This window comes from Serinus canaria, chromosome 2, assembly GCF_022539315.1.
Source record: "Serinus canaria isolate serCan28SL12 chromosome 2, serCan2020, whole genome shotgun sequence".
NCBI lineage: Eukaryota > Metazoa > Chordata > Aves > Passeriformes > Fringillidae > Serinus > Serinus canaria.
In genome coordinates this window covers 9,838,697-9,862,714 of record NC_066315.1, presented here as the reverse complement: position 1 = coordinate 9,862,714, position 24,018 = coordinate 9,838,697, and the positions used below count along the sequence as shown (strand labels likewise).

Below are 24,018 nucleotides of genomic sequence, written 5' to 3'. Positions count from 1 at the left end.
ATAAATTATCCATATTTAAATGAGCTCTTAGGGGTAGTGACTGTCTTGTGGTCCAGTGAGGATGCACTCAGAGATACCCCAAGCAACACTCAGTGAGTCTAAGGAAGCAATGAGTCATTCTCCAAAGCATATTGAATCAAGCTGGCTGAATAACAAACCACTTTGTTACTTGTATAATTTATGGGTTTGTTATGAGGACTTACTGCAAATGTCACTGGCTGTTAGAGAATTCCGGTGTGTCATTATCAGTGGATTTCTTGGGTAACCCATCCTCTTTTCCTATTACTGCAGAGACACTCAGAACCATACCAAGACTATTTCATCTCCCAAAGCAAGACCTCCCCTTTTTATATTGAGTATCCCCTTTCCTCCTCTGAGTCTCCTTCCTCGCAGCCTTTCAGCCACCACCTTCATGGACCTGAAGCTCCTTCCCTTGAACCCTGAGGCCTGGCTTAAACGTATTTGCTCCAGCTGATGTCCTTCTTGGCCTATCATTGCTATGATTCCAGAGGAATTGAGAGATGCTCAATATCCAGGAGTCAATGGTTGCCTGCCCTTATCTATGATCACATAGGTTTGGTTTTGACTTCTAAAATTCCTTTAAATAATAATATAGGAAGGGAAAGATTTGTATTGAATATGCAAGTACAAATGGGAAGGAAAAATTGTTCAGTAAGTTTTGTTGCAGTTTAAGAGTCAAAATAATTTTTGAATTTTTTTGAAAAAATGAGGTACTTCTCTGTAGAGGACAATCATTGCATCCTTATAAATGTAGGATGGAAATAGAAAGGAAGAGATTTGAAAAGAGATCTTGCTCCAGAAAAAGATTTGTAGTCATGCTGTGTCATATTGTTATGAAAGAAGACACTGTGCTCTGTGTAGGAAAGAGGAATGCAGCCTGTGAGAAGCATGGCCTTTTGTTCTCTTTGCCATTACCAAGGCCATGATCTTGGCTGTAGCAATTGAAGGTCTGGAGCACAGCACTGATGATGGGAGAGACAGTAACCATGACTAGCAGGGAAAGGGACTTCTGCCCTAGGAAATAAATCATGGAACCACAGAAGGTTTGGGTTTGAAGGGACCTTAAAGATTATCTCCTTCCACCCCCTCTGCCATGGGCAGGGACACCTTGCACTAGATCAGGTTCCTCAAAAGCCCCATTCAACCTGGCCTTGAACATTTCCAGGGATGGGGAATCCACAATTGCTGCAAACAAAGTGACACTTCTATCTTTGTCAGAAAACAGGGAACAGTGCTTCAACTCCAGCAAAGAATGTACCTGTTGGGCATTTAAAAATTTCCTAATGAAAACCAGTTAAGCATAAGTTTCAATGAGGAATAATTAGTTTCAATTAGTTTCAACTGGGGACAGTGTGCAGTCTCCATCTTTGAAGTTCTTTAAGTACAGTACTAAGTTCCTAATGTATCAGATAGATAACTGTGGAAAATTCCTTGATTTTATTTTAAGAAATATAATGTTCAAGAAAAACACCCCAAAAAATAGTCCAACCTTATTTCTGGTTCTCTCAAGTTTGAGTTGGACTTGGTGTTCCCTGCTTGTAGATTGCTTCCAACTCAAAATATTCTGTGATTTTGTCCTGGATATTGTATGTTCATTCTGAAATAGAAATTTTCAAGCAGGATGCCAGGAATCTTTGGAATATGTTGACCAACAGCAGTATATGACATCCCAAAAGAAACTACAAAATAGTATTTCTGCATAAAGGTTAAATCTCTTCAAATTTTAGTCACTCAGATTTTCATTTCAGAAAGGCATTTCTTTTGGCAAAGCATTAATACCAGTTCCTGTTCATAAACCAGAATATTTTAAAAGGCCACTATGCAATTTTTTATTGCCACAATCTACAGCTTCTAAAAAAGAATTATTCCTTGAAAAAAAAAAAGTGTGTCTAAAGAAAAAGCCAGCCATAAGTACACTAACTTGAAGTCTGTTTTATTTCCAAATCTTACTTTCTGAAATTATTTCTTATGAATTGAATGCAAATTTTTCTGGACATTATTGTGTCACTTAAAGAACAGTATATTAATCTTAAAATAAAATTCTGAAATTTCCATATTTAATGGAAAGCAGTCAGAGGTTTCGTCCTGCTTAGCCAGTTTAAATTCCTATTTTTAGTGTATTTACATGTCTTCATTCAACTGAGTAAAGCAGCAGACCTTCATTCTAGTTAGCATGCAGTGTTTGCATCACTTTTCTGAAGAGGCTTAAAGAACTGACTTTTATAATGATATAAATCCCTATCAATTAGATGTTGTAATTTCTCCCATAAAAGGACTCCTTTGCATAATTACTTGACTTATCATCAGAGAAGCTTCTGGGTTGTGAAAATATGCTCAAACAAATTCTAAAAAGGATCATTAAGAAGGCAGTTCATAGGGCATCAGGAATTGAATTGAAATATTTTGTGAATTATCTCTATTAGGTTAAAAAAAAGGAGCAGAGAAATACAAGCAGATGGAAATTGGGTGTATTAGTTTTGAAGCAGAATAAAAATATCCAGAGGAGAAGAGGAAAAAAAAACTTGTCAGACTTTTTTGTTGTTGTGGTGGTCCTTCATGGTTTTGTTTTGTTTTGTTTGAAAGATGTTGTGGTTTTTTGTATTTTTTTTAGGTTGATTTTTTTTCCCCTGCTTTGTCCTATGTTGTTGTGTCATAAATTAATTAACCTAGTGAAATTGCTTCATTGCATGTCTTATTAACCCTTCCTATGTTCATTCTCTCCTGACTTAAAAGAATAATCCATTAGAATTTAACCCTGATGGCTTGAAGAAGGCTGCTGTTCAGAAAGCCCTGAAGGTAACATTAATATAGTTGTCCATTTAAGGTCACAAAAGTAATTGGAAATGCACGAATGCCTGCAACACTGCTTCCAACCCTGGATGGGATTTCTATTGCCAGATACATATTTAGTGTAATTCTGTTTCACTTGAATTTGATTTCAGGAGACCAGTGTCAGGATGTTGTTAAAATTCTGTGGTCTGTGGTAATGTGAACTCTAGAACAGATCGGTGGAGTACAGGCTGCTTGAGAAGACTGGGGAAAAGGGCTGGGAACTGATTTGTAGTAGTAACTAAAGAATGAAGCTGACATGAAAGCTAAGACATCTTCACACACTGAGCGATGCCTTATCACTCAGCTCTGAAGGATTGCTTTGGAATAATCCTGTTCCTGCTAGATGTTTTTAGTAGGTTTTACATCTTTTATATGACTGCTAAAGAAATTTAGGCTAGCTTTTTGGCAGGCAAACTTGTAAAAGGCTAATGTTCAGCTGGAGGAACTTGAGCAAGGGACAGACTTTAATAGGCTCTCAACAAGTCTGTCAGTACCTGGTGTTAGAGGTGCATTATATGTGTGTGCACATTGCTACCTGCTTAATTTGAATTAAAATTATTCCTATTAACATATCAGCATAAGTGACAGGGTCTTTTTGTCAACTCCTGTAATTTCATCATTTTATGAAGCAAGTTTCAGGCACCATTTTGTGGAAAAAGAAAAAATGAAGATAATGTCACCTACAATTTTAAAACACCATCAGTTGCAGTGCAATATGGCTTTCTGTCCTGTAAACCTTTGTATTCAGCTTTATTTGAGAGCTTAATATTTTTTCTATTAAAAATCATAAAAAAGGAAAGGCAGCATTCATCCAAGAAAGGAGTGCTTTAGCTTTATTTCTAAAGGAAGGTATGGTTCTAAGCAGTATGTCACATTAAAGTTGAGAATTATTAGTGGAAGTATGTTGTCCAAAATGTAAGTTCAGATCAAAAACGATATCTAAATGATGCACTTTCTTAATTTAAAAGTACAAAATATTTGAATCACTTGGTTGTAATTGTGACCTTACATGCATTAAGAAGATTTTAACTAACTTTCTGTTGATATACCTCATTTTCCTGCAGGGTAGAACTCAAAGTAACCATGTATCCTACATTTTCTAGGCTTTTTAAACTGCATTAACACCTGCTTGAGATGATTAACTTTCATGTCTAAATTTTCTTTCTGAATTGAATTTTTGTTAGATTAAATTGAAATTCATGAAAGAAACATATAGTTGGAATGTTCCTTTGCATATATAATTTGTTTCTAAACTGATGTTTGTTTTCACAGTTTGATGTAATGCTATACAGCTGGTGAGCAAGGCTCAGATATGGCAGATGGTTGATTCTCTAATAAAGAGTATTTGGTAAACTGTAGAAATATCCCTCACATACATTGTAGTGCCTATTCTTTCTCTCCCAAACCGAAAAGTAGGGAACATCAATGTTGGGTACCACATCCAATTTAATAGTTCTACAGCAGTGTATACAAAGTTACTGAGTTTGTGCTTTCTTCATATCTTCCATCTGCATGCAATATTCATTTTGCAGTTTTAACTATGCTTCCTTAGCTTTGGGGATTGTAATGCTCATTAAAAGATAAGAATTTGCACCTTACCAGTTTCATTTAAAGAAAATGGAAATGAGTCTAAAAACTCCTGCTTATTAGTAGCATTTTGCTTCAGCATATTCAGGTAGTTGGATGCCTTCATGTTGATGTGTTCACCAGCTACTCGCCCGTCTGCCATTCCAGCCGGCTGAATAAAACACTGAGAATAATAGAGAAGCATGTCGTAGAATGCATATGATTTGTATTTTTAAGATGCAAACATTTAAGTTTCAGAGGGGAGAGGTTTTGCTTTATTCTGAAAGCAAAGTTTTTGCTTTTTCTTTACCAGTCAGGAAAGAAAATAAACAGCAATCCCAACCCACTTGTTTTGCTGTCAGTTGGACACAAGGCGCAGGAGAGTAAGGTAAGTTCCTACTCTAGACTTGGCTCTGTCTCCACACCTTTGGTAGGTCTGTGAGCTTGGCATTTGGCTACCAAACCATGGAGCACATACACAACACTAAGTTGCCACCAGAACTGAAATTGGCAAGAAGCAGCCAAGGATTACAATCTGTGACCTAAAACCACCTTATCAACTGAACTGTGGCACAAAGGGCCACATCCAGTCTCTTCTTAAACACTTCCAGGGATGGTGGCCCCACCACCTCCCTGGAGACCACATTCCAGTGCCCAGTCACTGTTTCTGTGAAGAATTTTTTTCTAATGTCTGGCCTAAACTTGCCCTGGTGCAGTTGAAGACTCTGTCCTCTTGTCCTGTTGCTGGTTGCCTGGGAGAAGAGGCTGACCCCCACCTGGCAACAGCCTCCTTTAAGGCAGCTTCCTGTCAGGGAGTTATGGAGAGCAATAAGGTTCCCCCTGAGCCTCCTCCAGACTAAACAACCTCAGCTCCCTCAGCTGTTCCTCATCAGACTTGTTCTCTAGACCCTTCCCAAGTCTTGCTGACCTTCTTTGCACACATATAAAATGGCAAAATGAAAAACGTGCTCATCTCTTGACACCACCTCTATAGGAAAACTGTTTGATATTTGTGTACTTCCTTTTTTCTTAACTTCAGATTAGATACAAGACCAATGAACCAGTATGGGAGGAAAACTTTACTTTCTTTGTACACAATCCCAAAAGACAAGATCTTGAAGTTGAGGTATGTGTCTCCCTCTCTTTAGATACCTTTCTTTTCTAAGATATTACAGCAGTAAAAGTCACACATTAAAGGCTGTTAAGAAATGAACAAGAATAACAAATAATAAATACAATGTGAATATGATTAAAAATATAATGAATGTATTTTTTTTAGACTAGGCAATGAAATGTTTATTTCCATTTACTACTAAAAGGAAGAAAGACTATAACGAGGCTCTCACAGGAATAACATAGTTAATGGCTGTCTTTTCTAATTTAAAAAAAAATCCTAAAGTAAATTTGGTATACCAGTTTGGAACGAGGAATCTTTCCTCCCTCATACCAAAGAAGTATTCACTTTATCCAAATACTGTATCCCTTTACAATGTTGACATGTCCTTTACATAATTATAAGAGACTGAAGTGTAAATGAGGACTGTCTTAGTCACTCTTCCTCTAATAGCTGTGGGAATTAATTTTCACATACTTTGGAAACCCTGTAGTTATTTTGTTCAAAGGTCTGGTAGATGTAGATGTGGTGGTTACTCTTTTGTCTTACTTTTGCTGTAGAAGGTAATATTGAAGAAATGAGGCATTGAGTATATTTGTTTTTTCCTCCTTCAATGTAAAGTAATCTTAAAATCAGGGAAATTCGGTTTGAGAACAAACTACTTTCAATATTGTTTGTATTTTTGTTTTTAAATAAAAATGTATTTTCTTTCTTTGAATTCTTACAAAGCAGATGATACAAACTGACTTAATTTGTGTGTTCCTTCAGGTGAGGGATGAACAACACCAGTGTTCTTTGGGCAACTTCAAGCTGCCTCTAAGCCAGTTGCTAGAGAGTGAAGATTTGACTATGCATCAGAGATTCCACCTGAGCAACTCTGGTCCCAACAGCACTATAAACATGAAGATTGCACTCAGGGTACTCTACAACCTTTCCCATTGTAAACCTCTGAAAGCATATTCAGGGCTGTGGTGACTCCTGGTCTGCCAGCTTTTGAAGAAGCCAGTGCTTTTCCTTTGATGTCACCTGCCAAGTGTCCTTGGTTGTGCACAGAGATAGCCTCTCATTTAAACATATTCCATTTGAAAACTGTACAATGCTCAAAATGAAACAATAGTCACCTGCATTAGTTAAAAACAAGGTCTCCTGTGGTTTTAGTCTTGGAAATCATGTTTGGAATCTGAATTCCTTCAAATCTCTTTTGAACCCAGTGGGCTACAGCTCAGTGAAAAAGCCTCCATCTAGAAATGGAGCTGAGGTTTTGATGGTTTTAAAAAGTAAAGTGTATAAGGAAAGGAAGTACCTGCATAGTACTGGAAAAATTCAAACCGGCCTTCTGACATGTTGGAGTTTTGAAAACAAAACTTGCAACCTCAAAGTCAGTTGTCTTTATTCTCCATCTAAATTACTTGGTTTAATAAGGTACTATATTTCTTTGCAAACACTGTCACACTTCTGTTATTTTTCTTTCTGAAGCACTTTGTTGCTTATGTGTCATTAATAAATTAAAGCAACTTATAAAAGAGAAAGTAAGAACAAGTAATGAGAAAAAACTGATGTAAAATTAAATTTCAAAAGAGTAGAAGAAAAAATTACAGAATATCTCTCCAGATGGCTAGAACTGCAAAGTAAATAGCATTTACACCAGAAGTGGGTAGAATATGGGAAGGGAATAATGAGGAGAATATTTCTTAATGGATTGAGAATTTCACATTGTTTTGTAGTTACTGCAGTTGCCATGAAGAAGGTGGAGTTGTGTTTTGTCACGTAAAGCATTTCATAGTGTAGAGTTAGCAATTGTGAATGGTTTTGGTCCTGCTTTAGTGTCTTAATTTAACATCTTGTCACCAAACAGTATTCTTGTCATTTGTTCCTGTTTCTTTTACTGCAAAATAGTAACGTTATGTGCATTTTCCTGTATCCAGGTCCTTTCTCTTGAAAAGCAGGCAAGATCTCCAGATCATCAACACTCAGCCCAAGTAAAAAGGCCGTCTGTCTCCAAAGATGCAAGAAAATCCTCTTTTAAGCCTCAGGTTCCTGTCTCGCCAACATCTGATCCAAACAAGCCCGCTCCAGCATCCCCAGTGACTGACAGTGATAAAAAGACTGACACAGCTGATAAAAGTCAGCCTCCCAATGCCAGCCCACAGTGGCCAACAGATCTGAGCCGCAGCTCCTCCAGCCTCCACGCCTCCAACTTCTCCTGCTCCCCCAGCCACCTGTCAGTGAAGGAGCCCACGCCCAGCATCGCCTCGGACATCTCGCTGCCCATCGCCACGCAGGAGCTGCGCCAGAGGCTCCGGCAGCTCGAGAAGTACGGGGGGCTGAGGGCTTCTGCAGCACATCCCAGCTCCTTCACACAGTGTCACCAAAGCAGGAGCGCTTAGTTCACATTTCAGAAATGTTCTGTACTGTTCAGCCATTGGGATTTTCTGGTTCTTCCTGGTGTCTCAGACAGAAGCTGCAATTAGAAGTTCCTTACCATTGTGATTGTCTGCTAGATAATGCCCCACTTCTCATAGCAGCACTTTGTAGTTTCATGGCAGTAGTTGCGTGTTTCACTACTGAATCCTATTAGCATTAATTAAACTGGAAACAGTTGGTCTTTTTAAATAACTCAGAGGGATATTAGGCTATAAAGAATGTTAAATGGGTAGTCAGTTACTATGCAGTCACTGAAGATTGCTGCAGACATCCTTTCTTAAATTCTTGAATTTTTTTTGACTTGCCTCAGTGGGCAGCTATACTTACCAAGTACAGCCATCCTGCTCTGAATAAGGGACTGGAAACTATTCATTCCCTATTCATCGAGCTTCTCTGTGAATATAAGTAAAAAGATTATTTTTTTAATTTGCAAGGGATTGTACCAATTCATCTTTTCCTCTGTCAGAGTTCATAGAATCAACTGAGTCATAGAGGTTGGACAGAATCTCTGGTTGATCATCCCTTTGCTCAAAGCAAATCCCTCTTCAAAGTTAGATCAGGTTTCTTGGGCCTTGTCCAAACAACTTTTGGTTATCTCCAAGGATTGAGATACCATAACTTGTTCAGCAACTCTAGTGCTTAACCACTCCACTTTTAAAATGTTCTTCCTTATTTCTATTGAAATTTATCTTGCTGCAGCTAGACTATGGTCTCATTATTTCGCTGTGTACAGCCATGAGGATTCTGACTTGGTCTTCCATCTGCTTTGGGCAGTGGAAGGGCTGCAGTTGAGTCTGTTGTTGGCTCTCTCTTCAATTTGTACAAATTCACCACCTGCTTATGTGCTCCAGACCCCCATTTATCTTCATAGTCCCATGCTAACTTGTCTTGACTTTGTCAGGCTCTCCTGGTCCAAAACTGAGTTAGAGTTTGTTAATTGTGATAAAGATTGAAATACTACTCCTCATTGCAATGCAGAAATGTCATACTTGGTCATTTGGTAAGTGTGGTAAAGCTAAGGTAATGAGGTCCTTTATTGCAGACCACATGCTTTTAGGTGCTTTGAGTATTTTTTTTTTAATTTCAACTAAGAAAATACAGAAATTAAATCTTCATTCTATTTTTTTAAAGTGAATGACTTGGCAGTTTTAATGGATCAGTCACTTTGTAGTAGATATTCACAAAACAGGCACTCTTCTCCCTTGAAGATGATATCCTTCAGGTGGCTGAGAAATGGCAAATATGGCACATACAGTCCTGTGTGATATGGAAAATATAGTCAGTTCACACAAACTAAAATGAGTACTTCATGGAGATGGGGGAACTCCATATGCTGGCCATTCTGTAAAACACAAGTTCTTAAATATGGCGCTTGCTTTTTATTTAAACATGATCTGTAAGTGTAAATTTTTTCTAATCTTTTTTTCATGGTGATATAAACTATAGAAAAGTAAAATGGTTGTATTTATACTGAGCTTTTACAACAGGAAGTAGATTTAAATGATCACTATTTTAATCCTAAGAATATCTACATTTCTATGATAAGAGAATTTAGAAAAAAATGAGCTGGTCTTCTAATTGGCTTCTGGCCTTATATAGGAGTGGCCCATGCCTGAGGTTTTCATTGCAGTTGGCACTATTATTCCCAATTTCCTAGATGCTGCTTTGATGTTTATTTTAAGGCAAGCAAGTTCTTTACTTGTAATGAATAAAGTCCCATATTCCTACTGACAAGAATACCTGACCTATTTTGGAGAGCAGAGTTGTTGGCAAAGGAACTGAAACACAAGAATCTGATGAGGATGTGCTCACACACTTAGACATGTTCTCTTCTTTCCCATTGGTCTGGAGAAGTTAAATGGATAATACATGATTTCTGGGAAAACTGCTCAGTTAGGTCTTACTTCTAATGTGCATTTTAAAAACTAAGCATATTGTTCTGCTTTTTCCTGCAGTGGAACAACTCTGGGGCAGTCTCCATTAGGACAGATTCAGCTAACAATTCGTCATAGTTCACAAAGAAACAAACTGATTGTGGTGGTGCATTCCTGCAGGTGAGTATACAGTACACAATTTCATATCTGGGCATATTTCTTTATAAAGTGTGTCATATCCTGACTTACTCTTAAGTGGATTTGTTAATATTTGTTATTTTTAAAACAACATATGCATAAATACAAAAAATATACAGAGCTGTACTCAGAATCAGGAAAAACTTTGTGGAAGATTTTGCTCTGATTTTATATTTGTCTATTATGCCACTGTCAGATTTTACATGAAAATGACATTTTGATTTTTATCAGCAGTATCTGAAAGCTGTTTCCAAGAGACTGATTTTTTTTTGTGGAATGACCAAAACACGTGATTTCTAAAAAGCTATATCCAAACTTCAGATTAGAATTTAGGAAAGGTTGCATTCCCACCTCTGCTCTCTGCTTACTGGTCATCTCATCTTGTACAAGTCATTCCATATTTTGTGCAGGGGAACTGCTTTATGTACTAAATTAAGTGGTGGTAGTGTAGACATTTATATTCAGCAATGTCTTGTTGATTTTCTAAGTGCTTTTCCCTGGTTTTCACTTTCCCAGAAATCTGATAGCGTTTTCTGAGGAAGGATCTGATCCCTACGTGCGAATGTATTTATTGCCTGATAAGAGACGGTCAGGAAGAAGAAAAACACATGTATCAAAGAAGACATTAAACCCAGTGTTTGATCAAATGTAGGTTCTAAACTATGTGTAGTAGTTTTGTATCATGTAATTACAAAGTTGTCAAATCAAGATTTCTGTGCTTACTGAAGGGTGAGCTGTCGCAGTTCCTGGTTGACAGCATTAGACTTGATCACACCTTTCTCTTCTGCTGTAATAGCTCTTCTATCCTTCTATTCCCTGTTATCACTACAGCCCTTCTTGCTGTTAGCAGCCACTTCTGTCTTTCCTGCCTTCCTACACCAATTCCATGCTCCTGTGCTGGTAGCTCAGCTGCAGGATTTGCTCTCCTGGCAGGTGGTGAGAACACGAGTGCCTTTAGCTGGCCAGTGCTGCTGATCTCCCTTTCTGCCAGAAAGCTTGGCTGGCTGAGTGCCTGGCTGATGCTGCCAGCCAGTGCCTGTGCATGGTCACATTGCTCAGTCACTCTGTGGCACTTCTCAGCATCCAGGGAGTCAGGAAATTTCCTTGTAGATTATATCCCGGCCCATATGTTGGAAGTTGTAACAGCTTGTGCAATATTATATTGCATAAAAATCCTTATCCTTGCACTCACCTTTTTGAAAGTAGTTTCCCTCACATGTTTGCCCCTTACTCTCCCACCCATTGCTTTTCAATAAAGACCTTTCTCTACTGACAGCAAATGAATTCAGGGAAAACACCACTTCAGTCCCTTCTGTCAAATCTGTAAATCATCAGTTAGAGGCTCCAGCAGATTTTCTTGGTAGTGCAGCTCTCTCCTGTTCATTGCAGGTAATAGATTTATTTCACTGTGCCTTTCCAAGGAAAATGTATTGCAAAGCAATAAAGCTGTTTAAGAACTGTAGTGACAAACAGATGGAGGTTGTGGTGTAACCTTGTCCTGACTTTGTCAAAGTTTCAGCTCTAGCAAAGAGCTGTCTTTGATAGTTTTCTTTAACCAGCCAGGAAAGAAAATGAGCTCTGATTATCAAGTACCAAGGATCAGTAAGACTGACCAATCTTTTCCTTTTGGAAAATGCTAATACCAAGCTGTCAGTACAGTAGGATTCCGCACTCTCTTTTCTCTAGAGTCAGTGCTTGAGCTTTGCCTCCTTTTGTCTTGTTCATGTGTTTGTTTTGTTTTACCAGTGGCCTCTAGAGGCCAAAGGTAACAGAAGTCTCAAACATTTGATGTTGATATTGATCACAGTTTTTAAGAAAAAATTTAGGCAAAACATTGGAATTTTTTTTCTTCATTTGTCTCAGACCTCATTTTTTAATTTGGGGAGGGAGAGAGTTTGGTTTTGATTTGAATGGCTGTTTAGCTGTAGGAACTGAACTTGGACCTCTGGTACAGAATTCTCTCTAAAGCATCTCTTTGCCTGTCAGGTTTGATTTCAGTGTTTCCCTGCCTGAAGTACAGAGAAGAACACTAGATGTAGCAGTGAAGAACAGTGGTGGATTCTTGTCCAAAGATAAAGGGCTGCTTGGCAAAGTAAGTTGACAATAAGCAAATTCTGTCAATACAGCTTGTTATTATATAAAACAAAAATCCTCTTAACATATGAGTTAGTGTTGATTGAAGCCTGATTCAGGTATGAAGCTTTCAAAAATACAGGTGCCTGAGATTACAGGCTTCAGTAAGGTAAGGAACAAACTGCAGAGCTAGACTTAAAAAGATGAGGCAGTAATCTCTTCTAGAGTGGTTAAGTTCCCAGTAACAAAAGAAATGTGCTTGTCAGAACTTATTCATCATGCTGTCAGAGAAAGGAAAGAACCAGTAAAAACCAGGCAATATTTCAGAAAATGTTCTGACAAAACTGGAAAGACAAATGAGTACTTAGGGAAACACACAAGTAATTAAATTCCCAGTTTGTAAAATCCATGAGGAAGAGCTGCTAGTGGAGACATTCCCAATGCCAACACCAGCTGCTGTGTTTGTAACTTCAGTGTTCTATAGGCACACATTAAATCACCCGATTTGCTACGCACGTGATTTGGAGCATCAAAAATCCTTTTCACCATTGGAAAAGGAATAGTAAATTCCTACACCCTTTCAAATTGCCATATTTGAGCTCTGTGAAGAGGATGAGAGATACAGAATCATGGTCAGTTCATGGTGAGCAGTGTCCTCAATTGTCCTGTTCATCTGGAAGGCTTTTAGTATCTGCTAATTGCCACTGCCATGCTGTGAGGTGCTCTGGGACTCTGCCACCAAAGGGTGTGGATTTTAAGGTCAAAAACAGCAACTTGAAACTTTAGGCAGGCAGCAGAGAGCTGTGATGACAAGGATATAAAATACATCATTTACCAATGGCATTGCTTACACTGTAGTTGACAGGACTGTCAGATTTGATCTTTAATAGAAATAGAATGAAAGGCACACACAGTGCATTGATTGGTAATTTAACTTTCCACAGTTATTGATACCTCTGGCATCTGAAGAACTTGCTAAAGGCTGGACCCAGTGGTAAGTATAACATTTCTTTTATTAATAATAATACTATATGCTAACAACTACTGTGTTTATAATAGTTTTAATAACACATGCTAAATGTTCAAAACCAATCCTTTGTTTTTTTCTTTTTCAGGTATGATTTGACAGAGGATGGTACAAGGCCACAGGGTGCAAGTTAGGCCCATGGACACCAGGAATTCCTCACACATAATTTTGCCAACCTTTATATATTTTTAACGCGTTGTTTTCAGAGATGTACCAATGTTATTTTTATAGCTTTACTGATTTAGTTCTTAGACACTTCCCCAATAATTTTATAACACTTTGTCATTTTATGTAGACATAGCCATCCTCATTGTTAAACTTTTTATTTTATTTTGCTAAACAGTTCTATGTGTTACTGTAATGTGCAATAGTACAGTGAAGTAACCTTTTGTGTTTAAATTGATCTTTATGATGGCTGTACCTATTAGAAAGTGAAAAGGACATGTTCTGCTGTTTTCCTGCCTTGTTTTATATCTCACCAAGGTATACTGTACCATGTAAATATATACTATTTTTTTATAATTCTTTCATGCTGGTTTGAATTCAGAAGAAAATTAGATAAAGGATACAGCTATTTTCTTCTAAATGCATGTTAATTTCTTCAGATGAATCTCTTTTGTCTTTGCAGCACAATGGTCTTAATCATTTTGTGATCCTCTGCAAAAAGAAACTGCAGAAAAACATTTTTACTTTATTGTGTTTCTGGCCCATTGGGGCTAGCTTAAAATGTATAAAACATTAACATTTTAATATTTATATATAAATGTATTATTGGGAAATCATGCTATAGAATATTATAAATAAAAATGAGAATTCTATAAATATTGTATAAATAGAGGATGAGGTCCACAAATAACAGTTTCTAAATCTGAGTTTTCATGAAATGGTGTAAACATAACAAACAGTACAGTTTTATTATACAGGTTCAGTTGGATTTCGTTATTTATTCCTGTACTCTGGAGTACTAGACATGTAATCTTTTGAAGGTATGAGGACATGGATTTTTCTGTATTATAAAGATGTGTAACCATTTTAAACTGTCCCTACCACCATGTTTCACTGATTTATAAGTAGACAAATCAGCTTGCAAGTTAAGTTCATATAGTAGGCATATGTACAAGACATATGTTATTTTTATTACACAGTACTGTGCTAAAATAGTATGTTCTGTGATACCTTCTGTAATCCTCAAATGAACAGCAGTAGGTAAGAAAGTGGGGAACTGAGATGAAATTGACTGTCTTTGACAGTTGCTTCATTGCTGCTTAGTGTGTTTGGTGCATGAACAAACTGCACATCAGTGGTCCAGGCAGGTTTCTGAGCAATGCTGTCCTTCTCCTGAAGCATTGCTGTGGGCTGGGCAGGAGGCAGCAGTCAGCACAGACTGATCCAGGCAGGCAGGATCTGAAGGGAGACTATCAGCCCCATCAGCTGAGCTCATAACTCTAATTTTATGAATTATGGGACCTTTTTTTTTTTTTCTTTTGTATTCAGAACTGATTTTTCTTTTTCTGGTAAGTTTTTCAGACTGTTAGAAAAATGTGCATTAAGAATCTAAGAGAACAGCTTGGATTTTGCAAAGCCAGTGTCCTCATCCTTGGAGAAGTATGCAATTAGACAAAGTATATTATTTAGCTAAGATTCTAGAATGATGTCTCAGCCAAGAAAGAATTTTAATGTGGAATGATAAACTCCTGAAATTAGCTTTATTGTAAGAAAACTGACAGAACCTTAACTCTAGATGTAGAATTTGTCTACATTACTAGATGTACCAAAGTGCCTACCATAGATGTAGCTTTTTGTCTTTTTCAAGTCTAAAAATTTAAGTTTGTCTAAATTCAATTTGACATGAACATTTGTTATGGTTATGTGTGACCTGCACCATACACCTGTATACAGTGATGGCCTTCTCATTGCCACGTTTTATACATGACAATTTTATCAAACAATCTTACATTGTAAATTGTACTGTAACTGCTGTTACTGGGCTGGGCAATAGAGATTCTTTGTAAGAAAACATTTCCATTTGAAGGCTTCCCTGTATATTGGGATGTATGAGTAGCTATATATTCACTCATCTATTATTATAAAATATATTATGAAATACATATTTTCTTTGCTAGTTCTCCATTAAGATTTTAAGAATGGAAAGACAGAGAATTGTTCTTAATGCAATGAAAATGCAGAAACCAAATGCTAATCTGAATAAATGAGGTCTAAGAGTGGCAGTTCAACATAATTGTCTTTTGCCTTTGTTCAGTCTGAGGTGGAAGGATTTTTGCTCTACATCTTGGCCAGTGACTGTACAGAGTTTGATCTGAAGCCAAAAAATAGGGTGTTAAACTGGTTCAGTGTTCCAAGTCTTAAGTGAAGTCTGGGGACAGAAAACTGCACTTGAACAAAAAACATTTCTGTCTTCTAAAGTTTCAAGGTGGAAAATAATGCTGTGTTCAGGCAAATGTGAAAGGATAGCACAAAGTGAGTAATTGAATAAAGAATATAGGGCAGGTTTTCAAAATAGCCCACTACCTAAAATTAGGGATTGGTTCTTGAGATCCCATTTTCCATTTAGGAATCTGAAATGAAGAGATTGAACTGTCCACTGCAATTCAGCAACTAGAATTCCCAGAGTATATAATCAGTTCTGGATGCCAGATCTTCAGAAACATTCTCCTGAGTGAATTTGGATCAGACTGTGAGTGCCTAGATGAGATCGATTCTTTGGGTAGTGGATGCAACTTTTGTATTACCAAATCCAGTTGTTCCGTTTATGTGGAAGCAGGAAGGACAATTTTGCCTCTGGGCAAAAATTGCACCTCATTATCAAGTCATTTATTCAATGTCAACTGATAGCTTTTCATGTAGTTCTTGTTTATCCTGTGCCTTAAAATATGAACATATGAAGATGTTTAAGAAATGGTTAAAAAATAAGCTTTGTTACCTGTATGTACCAACACATGTTCTGTACTATTGAAACTGTTTTTAGAATTACTCTGCTTCACTGACAAGAAAACCAGCTTTCTTAACTATAGCAGTGGTATAACTCAAACTCAAATCAGCATGCATATCACTTGGAGGTGGACTAAAAGAGTTTTAATTTTTTTGTCTTGAATCCTTTATCAGAGCTGCAGCAAATGGTGAGAGTTAAAATGAGAACAAAGGGTAATCAATTTTGTACAGATTGCCTTTTTTGCTCATGTAATTCTACATTATGATGCATGTATTTATTCAATAAATGGTTCGTATGGAAGTCGGTGTGTTGCTTCCCTCTGCACACACACACAGCCCCCCTCTCCTCTCTTGCATATCCCTGTTCTAGTTGGTAACACAATGAACTGAATTTTTAAAATAGTTCTGTAGCCAGACTCCTGTAACCTAGGGAGCCTTGCTGTAAGGTCTGTAGGCAGATTTTTGAATGTTACCTGAGAGAAAGTGGAGTGAGAAGTGCAGGGCACTTCATGGGGATTTCTGTGCTTTCTGTTCTGGAAGAGATTCACATGTAAGAATTAGTAGGTCCTTTGTTCAACATCAGTGTCTAAATTTTATTTTTCTTTTAAATTGATCAGTTGAACAAATTGTCATAATTCTAGCACTTATTAATTAATTGTCTTTAATTATGCTTTCAAAAGGACCTAGAACTGTATTTAATTGCCTTGGATTTAGAATCAGCAGACTTGTAGCCATGGCATTCTTTCCTATTCTATCATTAGCTTGGTAAGGCTAAATGATGAAAAATATGATGATGTACTGCATAAATAAGAAAAAGGCTGTTATATCCTCTATCCATTCCAGGAAAAATGCTATAAAAATCATGGTCTTTGCATGAAACATTAATTTATAATTAGTTATAATTCTATAATTAATTATGACACCTCTTCCCATAAACAGCTATTCCTTGTCTGAATTCATAATATTCAGTCAGTTTTCATCAGCCATAAATAAAAGCTGCAAAACTTCATTAACCAGTCACTATCCCATTTAGAATGGGCCCCACTGGATAATCTTTAATGTTACTAACTACAAAATTATGTTCCACTTTGGTTTGGGTTTTTTTTCCTTAGAAGGAGATACGTCCCTTTTTTAGCAGAATCAAAAGCATCTGCTAATCAATGGGAAGGCAGCTAAAGCCTAGGAAAAAAGCATGGCTGTCTCCACATTTCCCTCATGGCAAAGTGGTTCTGGATTGCACACTCCCTGGCAGTGCCAGTACTAATCAGGTGTCAGCATTTTCCTGACTTGGGTCAAGATCAAACCTTCCATTCAGTCCTGCAAGGCAGGTGGTACCTGGATCAGCACTGCCTGTGTATTCACAGATCTTATTGGAGAGCAGAAATAACTGTGCAAGACACTCCTGCAGATGGCTTTGGTATTAATTTGATGGGTTCACCCCAGCCCAGGATTCTTAGTATTTGCTGTACTGTTTAAACTGGTTTGGGCTTTTAGTTCATTCAGCCCTCACCTAGGAGCAGTGTTTGCCAATAAAGTTACCAATATGGCTATTTTCAGTATTTTCTCAGCTAAGAGCTGAATACAAGAGTTGTTTCCTATGAAGTGCCTCTTTAAATCAATTTAATTATTTATATTCTCCCCCAAACAAGCTCTGAATGTTGGATGGCAGCTTTGGTAGAAAGAACCAAAACTGCAGATTGTCCTGGACCCATTTGTGGTTGTAGCTGGCTGCTGAAGCAGTCAGATTATTTAATCCCAAATAGTGGCCTTATATATTCTAAAGTGTCCAACTGTTGTATGATTTCCTACTGATTTCTAAGGCAGTCAGGCTCTCAACAATTTTCTCAGGCACCTTCTGAAATATGTTTTATGAAAAATGCAAAAATCCACTTGTATTTCTTTCAGTGTTATGCAGTAAATTTAGCTGCCAGAGTAGATGGCAGCTCTGGAGGAAAGTTCTCTCATCTGTATTCATGTGATAGAGGTGATACTCCCTGTTCTCACTGTCTGCAGAGAATACTGCTGCATGCCAGTCATCTACAGTGGAATCCAATTTGAGCAGGCTCCTGCATCTCCAAAGTGAAGCCAGCCTGTCTTTCATGTTAATCTGAGTCCTCAGTAGCTGTAAAATTTACAGCAAGGGAATTAAGACCTAACAATGATCATTCTTCTTTTTAAGATCCATATAGGAACATGTCCAAGGGCAGCCCAAAGCTAGGCAAGATTCCAGCCTTTCACACCCAGGCAGTGGAAGGGCTGGTTCCAGCCCAGGGTGGTTTGTGGCCTGGAGACACGTGGGCTTGCTAACCCAACCCTCAGAACTGGGCACCAACTACCTCAGCCTCTGTGCAAGAAATGACAGAAGGAAGTTGTGATGTCCCTGCACCCAGCTGTGTCCTGTGAATTCACTCATCAGCTGTGTGGTAAAGATATAATTTATTATCAATTTTACTTTTTAATTATTTAAGCAAAGTAGCTCCTTTCTCTAGGATGTTGCATTAGATGACCTGGTGAGGTCCCTTCCAACCTCAATTCTATGACTCTCAAGTATATTTTTTTAAACATTAAGGTAGGCTCAGTAAATTGGAGCTCTGTGCACTCCTGGCCTGTGCTGTAGGTCTTCCTGGGCATTCTTCTTCCTGAGCCCAAGCTCTCAGGGATGGGCATGAGGCTACTGCAGCTGGGCAGAAACAAGGAGTTACACAGCTGGGAGCTGCAAGCTCTGCTGAGTCAGGATGAAAAAAAAATTGAAAATAATTAAAAATACATGAATCTGTGCATAGAACTTGAGTTGTAACATAGCTAGCAAAATGGTAATTGTAGGTACTGCATGAAGGTCAGTAATTTTACTCAATAACTGGGATAAGATCTCCAAACCCAAAAAGGGTACATGCATTTAACAGAGGTTGTTTCCAGCATGAAAATTCAAACAGGTTTTTTTGTTCTTTTATTCTAGTTGAATTTGCAGGCTAGTGTGTTATTCTACAAACTCTGAGAGCCTGACAACTAGAGCTTACTAAGCATGTCACAATGATTAATAATTTAATACAGAATATTTTGCAAGACAGTTTCATGCAGACTTCCCACAGGAGAAATACTTCAACTGATGGGCTGAAATCCCTGATGTGTTTTGCATGATTGTTGTTGCTGTCTCTTGGGTTAAGCTGAAGTTACTGTGTTGCAATGTTTTCCACCTACAATTTATAGGAAAGTTTATCTAGTTTTGCATGAATCATGAAATTCTCAGAGCTCAGGTACTATGATAGCCACTGAATGGGGGCTCTGTTGTAACTTTCAGCTCAGAGTTCCACCGGGTACATTTGATAAACTGTTAACAGCATCTAAACAAAGGACTTTGATTGTTCCCAGACCTGTCATTTATCCAGGTGATGACAATGAAATAAAGGTAAAAATGGGTTAATGGTAATGGATGTTTATGACTCATGAATGGTACTGATAGCAATGCAGGTTCTTTGTTTTATTTGGTAAGTCAGTAATTAATTTGCATGTAAAATAAGTTGGAATCAAAAGTTTAAAATACTAAGATTAGCTTTCAGACAAGTTTCAATCTTAGTTTCAGGCAGCTATGTTCTATGCCATATTTTTTTACTCAATATGCTTTTTCAAGTTCAGATTATTTAAGACAAAAAAAAGCTTGATTTCTAATATTTTTAAGAAAACATTTTATATTTGCTTATCTTGTTTTTTGCATTGAGAGAATAAAGTTTTTCCATGTATAGTCATTAGTGCTGTGTTTATTTCTGAAGGTACTGTTATATTCCACTAGATGGTAGTGGAGACCCTGTTCTCAGAATCTTTTTTTGCTGCCTGTGCACTTTCTTGTACAAAAAGGAAGTGGTCTGGATGAGAGGAATGTTTGGGAGTGCAGCCTCAAGTCACCCTGGCTTAGAAGGAGTGAAAAACAGGTATGGTGCTCACTGTGCTCTGCTCTCCCCCTTTCCTCTGAGGCACCAGAGATCCTGAAAGAATTGAGTTTCATAATGGGGGATTGAATTTGCCAAAATGGTTTTGTAGAGGTATTTAGTCATGAGGCACAGGGAAATTTAAAGAAATGATGTGAGGAAACATGAAACTTCCGTAAGACTAAGGTTCTCAGTTCACCAGAAATTCTGCATGCTTCTATCAGCAATCCACCGTAGGTGTTTCATGCCTTAGACACCAAATTAGATTTGATTCTAGAACTCCCTTGAGTTGCTGACACAACTTTAATGAGATTTAGTGCAAAAAGCTGAAATTAATCAGAAGCAGGCAGAAGTGAAATTACAGTTCAGTACATGGAAAACGGCCAGCACATTTGAAACATCCCTGTGCTTTAAGTATTTATTGTTGATTCAAGTACATGGCTAGAAACTTGGGATAGCTAACAATGAAATCCATCATGCAGCAGTACAATCAACATGGGGGTAAAGGGAAGACAGATAAAATTCTACTAGAAAAACTAAGTTAAGAATAAGCTTTCCTTTGCTTATGGACATGATAAGAAAGTTTGCTAAAACACCAGGTCCTGTGATGATAAAGCTGTTTGATGCCCAGAACAGGAATAAATGACAAGTATGTCTAAACTTAGTGGAAATGGAAGCCCTCATGGGTGCCTGGCTCCACATTTCCCCCCAGGCTGACACTACACTGCTGTCAGTTGTGCAGGAAGGCAGCAGGACATGCAGCCTGTAAAAAACCCCAGTGGGCTTTGGTCAGGTGCCGGGTCTGGATCAAGGACATGGGGAACACCCCTGCTGACAAAGCCAACACAGATGTGAGAGACAAGTGAATGCTGATATAATGCCCAAGCAATGTAAAGCAGTTTCTTGTGTGTTTGTGTGTGTTTATATGTGCATAAACTAATATGGATGAGCAAATCATGTTCATTCTGATATTTGTATTTTTATGTTTTGTACTAGACAGATGGAACAGAGATGGTGTCATATCTAAGTGATGCATGTCTATCACAATGAAACCTCTAAGAGCACTTGTAAAATTAATAATAACAGCAATTTTGTACCTTAGAAACAATTTTTCTCTTAAAGACTAAAAGAGAATGAGAGCTGCAAGGAGACAGGACACTTACAAGAGCAGTACATCTCTATCAGAATGTAATTTATTGGGTTAAAGTAATACAGACATAGCATTTGTAACTGGAGTGTTTTATATCTGAAAGAAATTAACTGGCAAACTAGTATTATAAATTTACTCAATGATACATAGTATTCTGAAAGATGACAATGACTTTATACTAGAAAATGTTTGCTGCAGTTGTAATGAAAAATTCCACTTTTTTTTTTTTTTTTTTTTTTTTTTTTTTTTTTACAGTGGGATGGATTCAGCTATGCAGATACTGTTATTGTATTTCTTTTGGTGAGTATCTTATAACATTTCAGAAATCTTTCCATTTTCATGGTACTGATAGTGAGCAGAGAAAAATCACAGTGACTTGTAACACTGTTTATAAGAAATGAGTGATATCAGCAAGGGCATAATAATACAGCAAATAACAATTATAGGACCAAGAGAATGGTTTGGGTTGGAAGAGGCCCTAAACATCATCTAATTCCAACACCCCTGCCATGGGCAGGGATGCCTTCCACTAGACCAGGTTGCTCAGAGCTTCAGCCAACTTCACTTTGAACACTACCAGGGATGGGGCATCCACAGCCTCTTCAGACAACCTGTGCCAGTGCCTCACCACTCTCACAATAAAGAATTTCTTCCCAATATTTAATCTAAACCTGCCCTCTGTGAGTTCAAAGCCATTCCCCCTTGTCCTGTCTCTCCATGCTCTTATAAAAATTCCCTCTCCTCACCTGTAAACCCTTTAGGCACTGAAAGATGTTCTAAAGTTTCTCCAGAGGCTTCAGGTCTCTGGGCTGAACAACACCAGCTCTCCAAGCCTGTCTCCATGCTCCATCCCTCTCCATGATCTAATAGCTAAGTATTTTGTCATAAAGCATCATAACAAAGCCACGAAAATGAAGTTGCTGTGTTTTCCCAGCTTAAATTGAGCTGGGTGTGTCTCCCTGCAGACCCCGCAGTAGCGGGGAGCTCCCGCGGGGCGGCAGTTCAGGACTTCGGTACCGTCGGCAGCGACTCCAGGGAGTGGCTCTCCAGAACAGCTTTTGCATTCCCTCTGCGCAATTTATTTCCTTATTTTGGTGTGAGTTAACAAGGATAATTTTTTTTTCTTCTGCAGTGATTTTTTTCTACTTAATCTCTTAAACTCTAAAATTGATTCATGTTAATATTAATAATTTAAGGGAAATAAGCCTTTTCACGGTCTAATCACACCAGCATTCAGAAGTGACAGTTGCCTCTGAATAAAGGATGGCATGATTGGCAGGATTACCTTCAGGCAAGGGGAGATCTGGAGAACTGGAATAGTGTGAAACTTCATCTCTCTCCCATGCTGTTCAGATTATTTATCAAAGTATGTGAAGATCAAAAAAAAAAAAAATCAAGGGAAATGCATGCATGTAAATTATTAACAGTCTGCCTCAGAGGATGAGCAGATTTTGTTCATACTGTATTAACTATAACAAATTTTATTACATATTCAAAGAAAAAGAAATAGAAGTTACAACTCCACCAGCATGGTAGTAGATAATGTGTGAAATAATCTCATAAGAAACTATTATCTACAAAATAACATTGTAAATATAAGAAAATATTGTCAAGAAAGTGTCTGACGTTCAGGGAACTACTTGTTTATTTTTTGTTTATATTGTTGACTCTTATAGGTTGAAATGGAATGCTTGCTCTAGTCCAAACAAAGATATTCTGGTGTGAGCCATCTGTAACTGAGATCTCTAATGCAGGCCACCAACAAGAATAAAGACTGGCTCATGAAGCAGTAGCACAAAAGCAAATCTTTATTTGCTGTTGCTCAGCAACCATGTGCAAAAGGCCCATTTTTCATTTTTGCCTTAACTTGACAGGAAAATGATAATAAATATGAGATTATTATCACAGGGTATGGATTATTCTGAACAGATGAACAGATATGTCAAAGAGAAGCATGTAATTTGGTACTCTTGAAAGAGAGAATATTAGAGAAACTGAAAATAGAGTTGTTGGTTTATTACTGGCTTGCAGTTCATGCACAGTTCTTGAAAAAACCTAGAAAACATTATTCTGTCTCTCTGGTTTCTCTCCATGGTCCTTTAAAATGAATCACTTGGTGTTATTCAGCCTGTTGTTATCTGTGTCAACTTCTAGTTTCAATACTATGAAAAAACCCATTCTGTGGTTGCTATGCAACAGAAATTAAAAACTAAAATATGTTTTAGTTTGTTTGCTAAAATGATACGTGCCCAACTAAATAAACAGTAACCAGGTGACTAATGTAGCATCTAATTAAAAGATTAATCAAGGTATTAATGAAATATTCAGTATACATGAGTCATGATGAATAAATCCATCAGTTTGGATCTAAAATGGCAAAGTTTTTTAATTTATGCAGAAAATTTTTAATATAGGAAGACATTAGCATAATGTAAAAATGCCAGGTGTTATACTTTATTTGTTTTTACAATTCTCCAGGTATGCTGATTGCTCATGCAACTTACTCCAAGCAAACTGTTCCACAGGCTCCTTGCACTTAGCTGAATATGTGACTTGGGATATAAAGTCAGGTCCACAGGATCTGACACAAGCCAGCTTCTTGTATCAAATAAATGTGACAGAAAATGCAAAGAATCTTAATTTTTAATTTAAACTAAAACTGTGAAAGGCAGGATCATTAAGGAAGATTCTATGTTAAAAATTAAAACAGCAGAAGATGTAAATGCAACTTTTAAAGGAGTGAATTTTTACATTTAATACTAAATAAAATCTGAATTACATAATATTTTTTAAAATGACAATCCTGAAAAGTCTAACCAGATGTGAGAACTTCTATAGAAATTATAGTTGGTTTTCTGTTTGTTTGC

At 37.4% G+C, this 24,018-nt stretch overlaps 1 protein-coding gene across 2 annotated transcripts in view; it reads left to right on the top strand.

The window, feature by feature from the left end:
- The window catches only part of ESYT2 (extended synaptotagmin 2), an 80,360-nt gene extending 63,981 nt beyond the window's left edge, over nucleotides 1–16,379 (top strand). Inside the window, exons 14-23 of one of the 2 annotated variants that reach the window (XM_030226770.2) lie at nucleotides 2,755–2,817; nucleotides 4,733–4,807; nucleotides 5,459–5,545; nucleotides 6,302–6,451; nucleotides 7,459–7,847; nucleotides 9,913–10,011; nucleotides 10,546–10,677; nucleotides 12,016–12,121; nucleotides 13,047–13,096; nucleotides 13,218–16,379. In XM_030226770.2, coding sequence (XP_030082630.1) covers nucleotides 2,755–2,817; nucleotides 4,733–4,807; nucleotides 5,459–5,545; nucleotides 6,302–6,451; nucleotides 7,459–7,847; nucleotides 9,913–10,011; nucleotides 10,546–10,677; nucleotides 12,016–12,121; nucleotides 13,047–13,096; nucleotides 13,218–13,263 — 1,197 coding nt within the window. In that variant the 3' untranslated portion in view covers nucleotides 13,264–16,379. The remainder of the gene's footprint in view (nucleotides 1–2,754; nucleotides 2,818–4,732; nucleotides 4,808–5,458; nucleotides 5,546–6,301; nucleotides 6,452–7,458; nucleotides 7,848–9,912; nucleotides 10,012–10,545; nucleotides 10,678–12,015; nucleotides 12,122–13,046; nucleotides 13,097–13,217) is intronic. The other variant, XM_030226773.2, reaches the window with a different exon arrangement.
- Nucleotides 16,380–24,018: the final 7,639 nt, after the last annotated feature.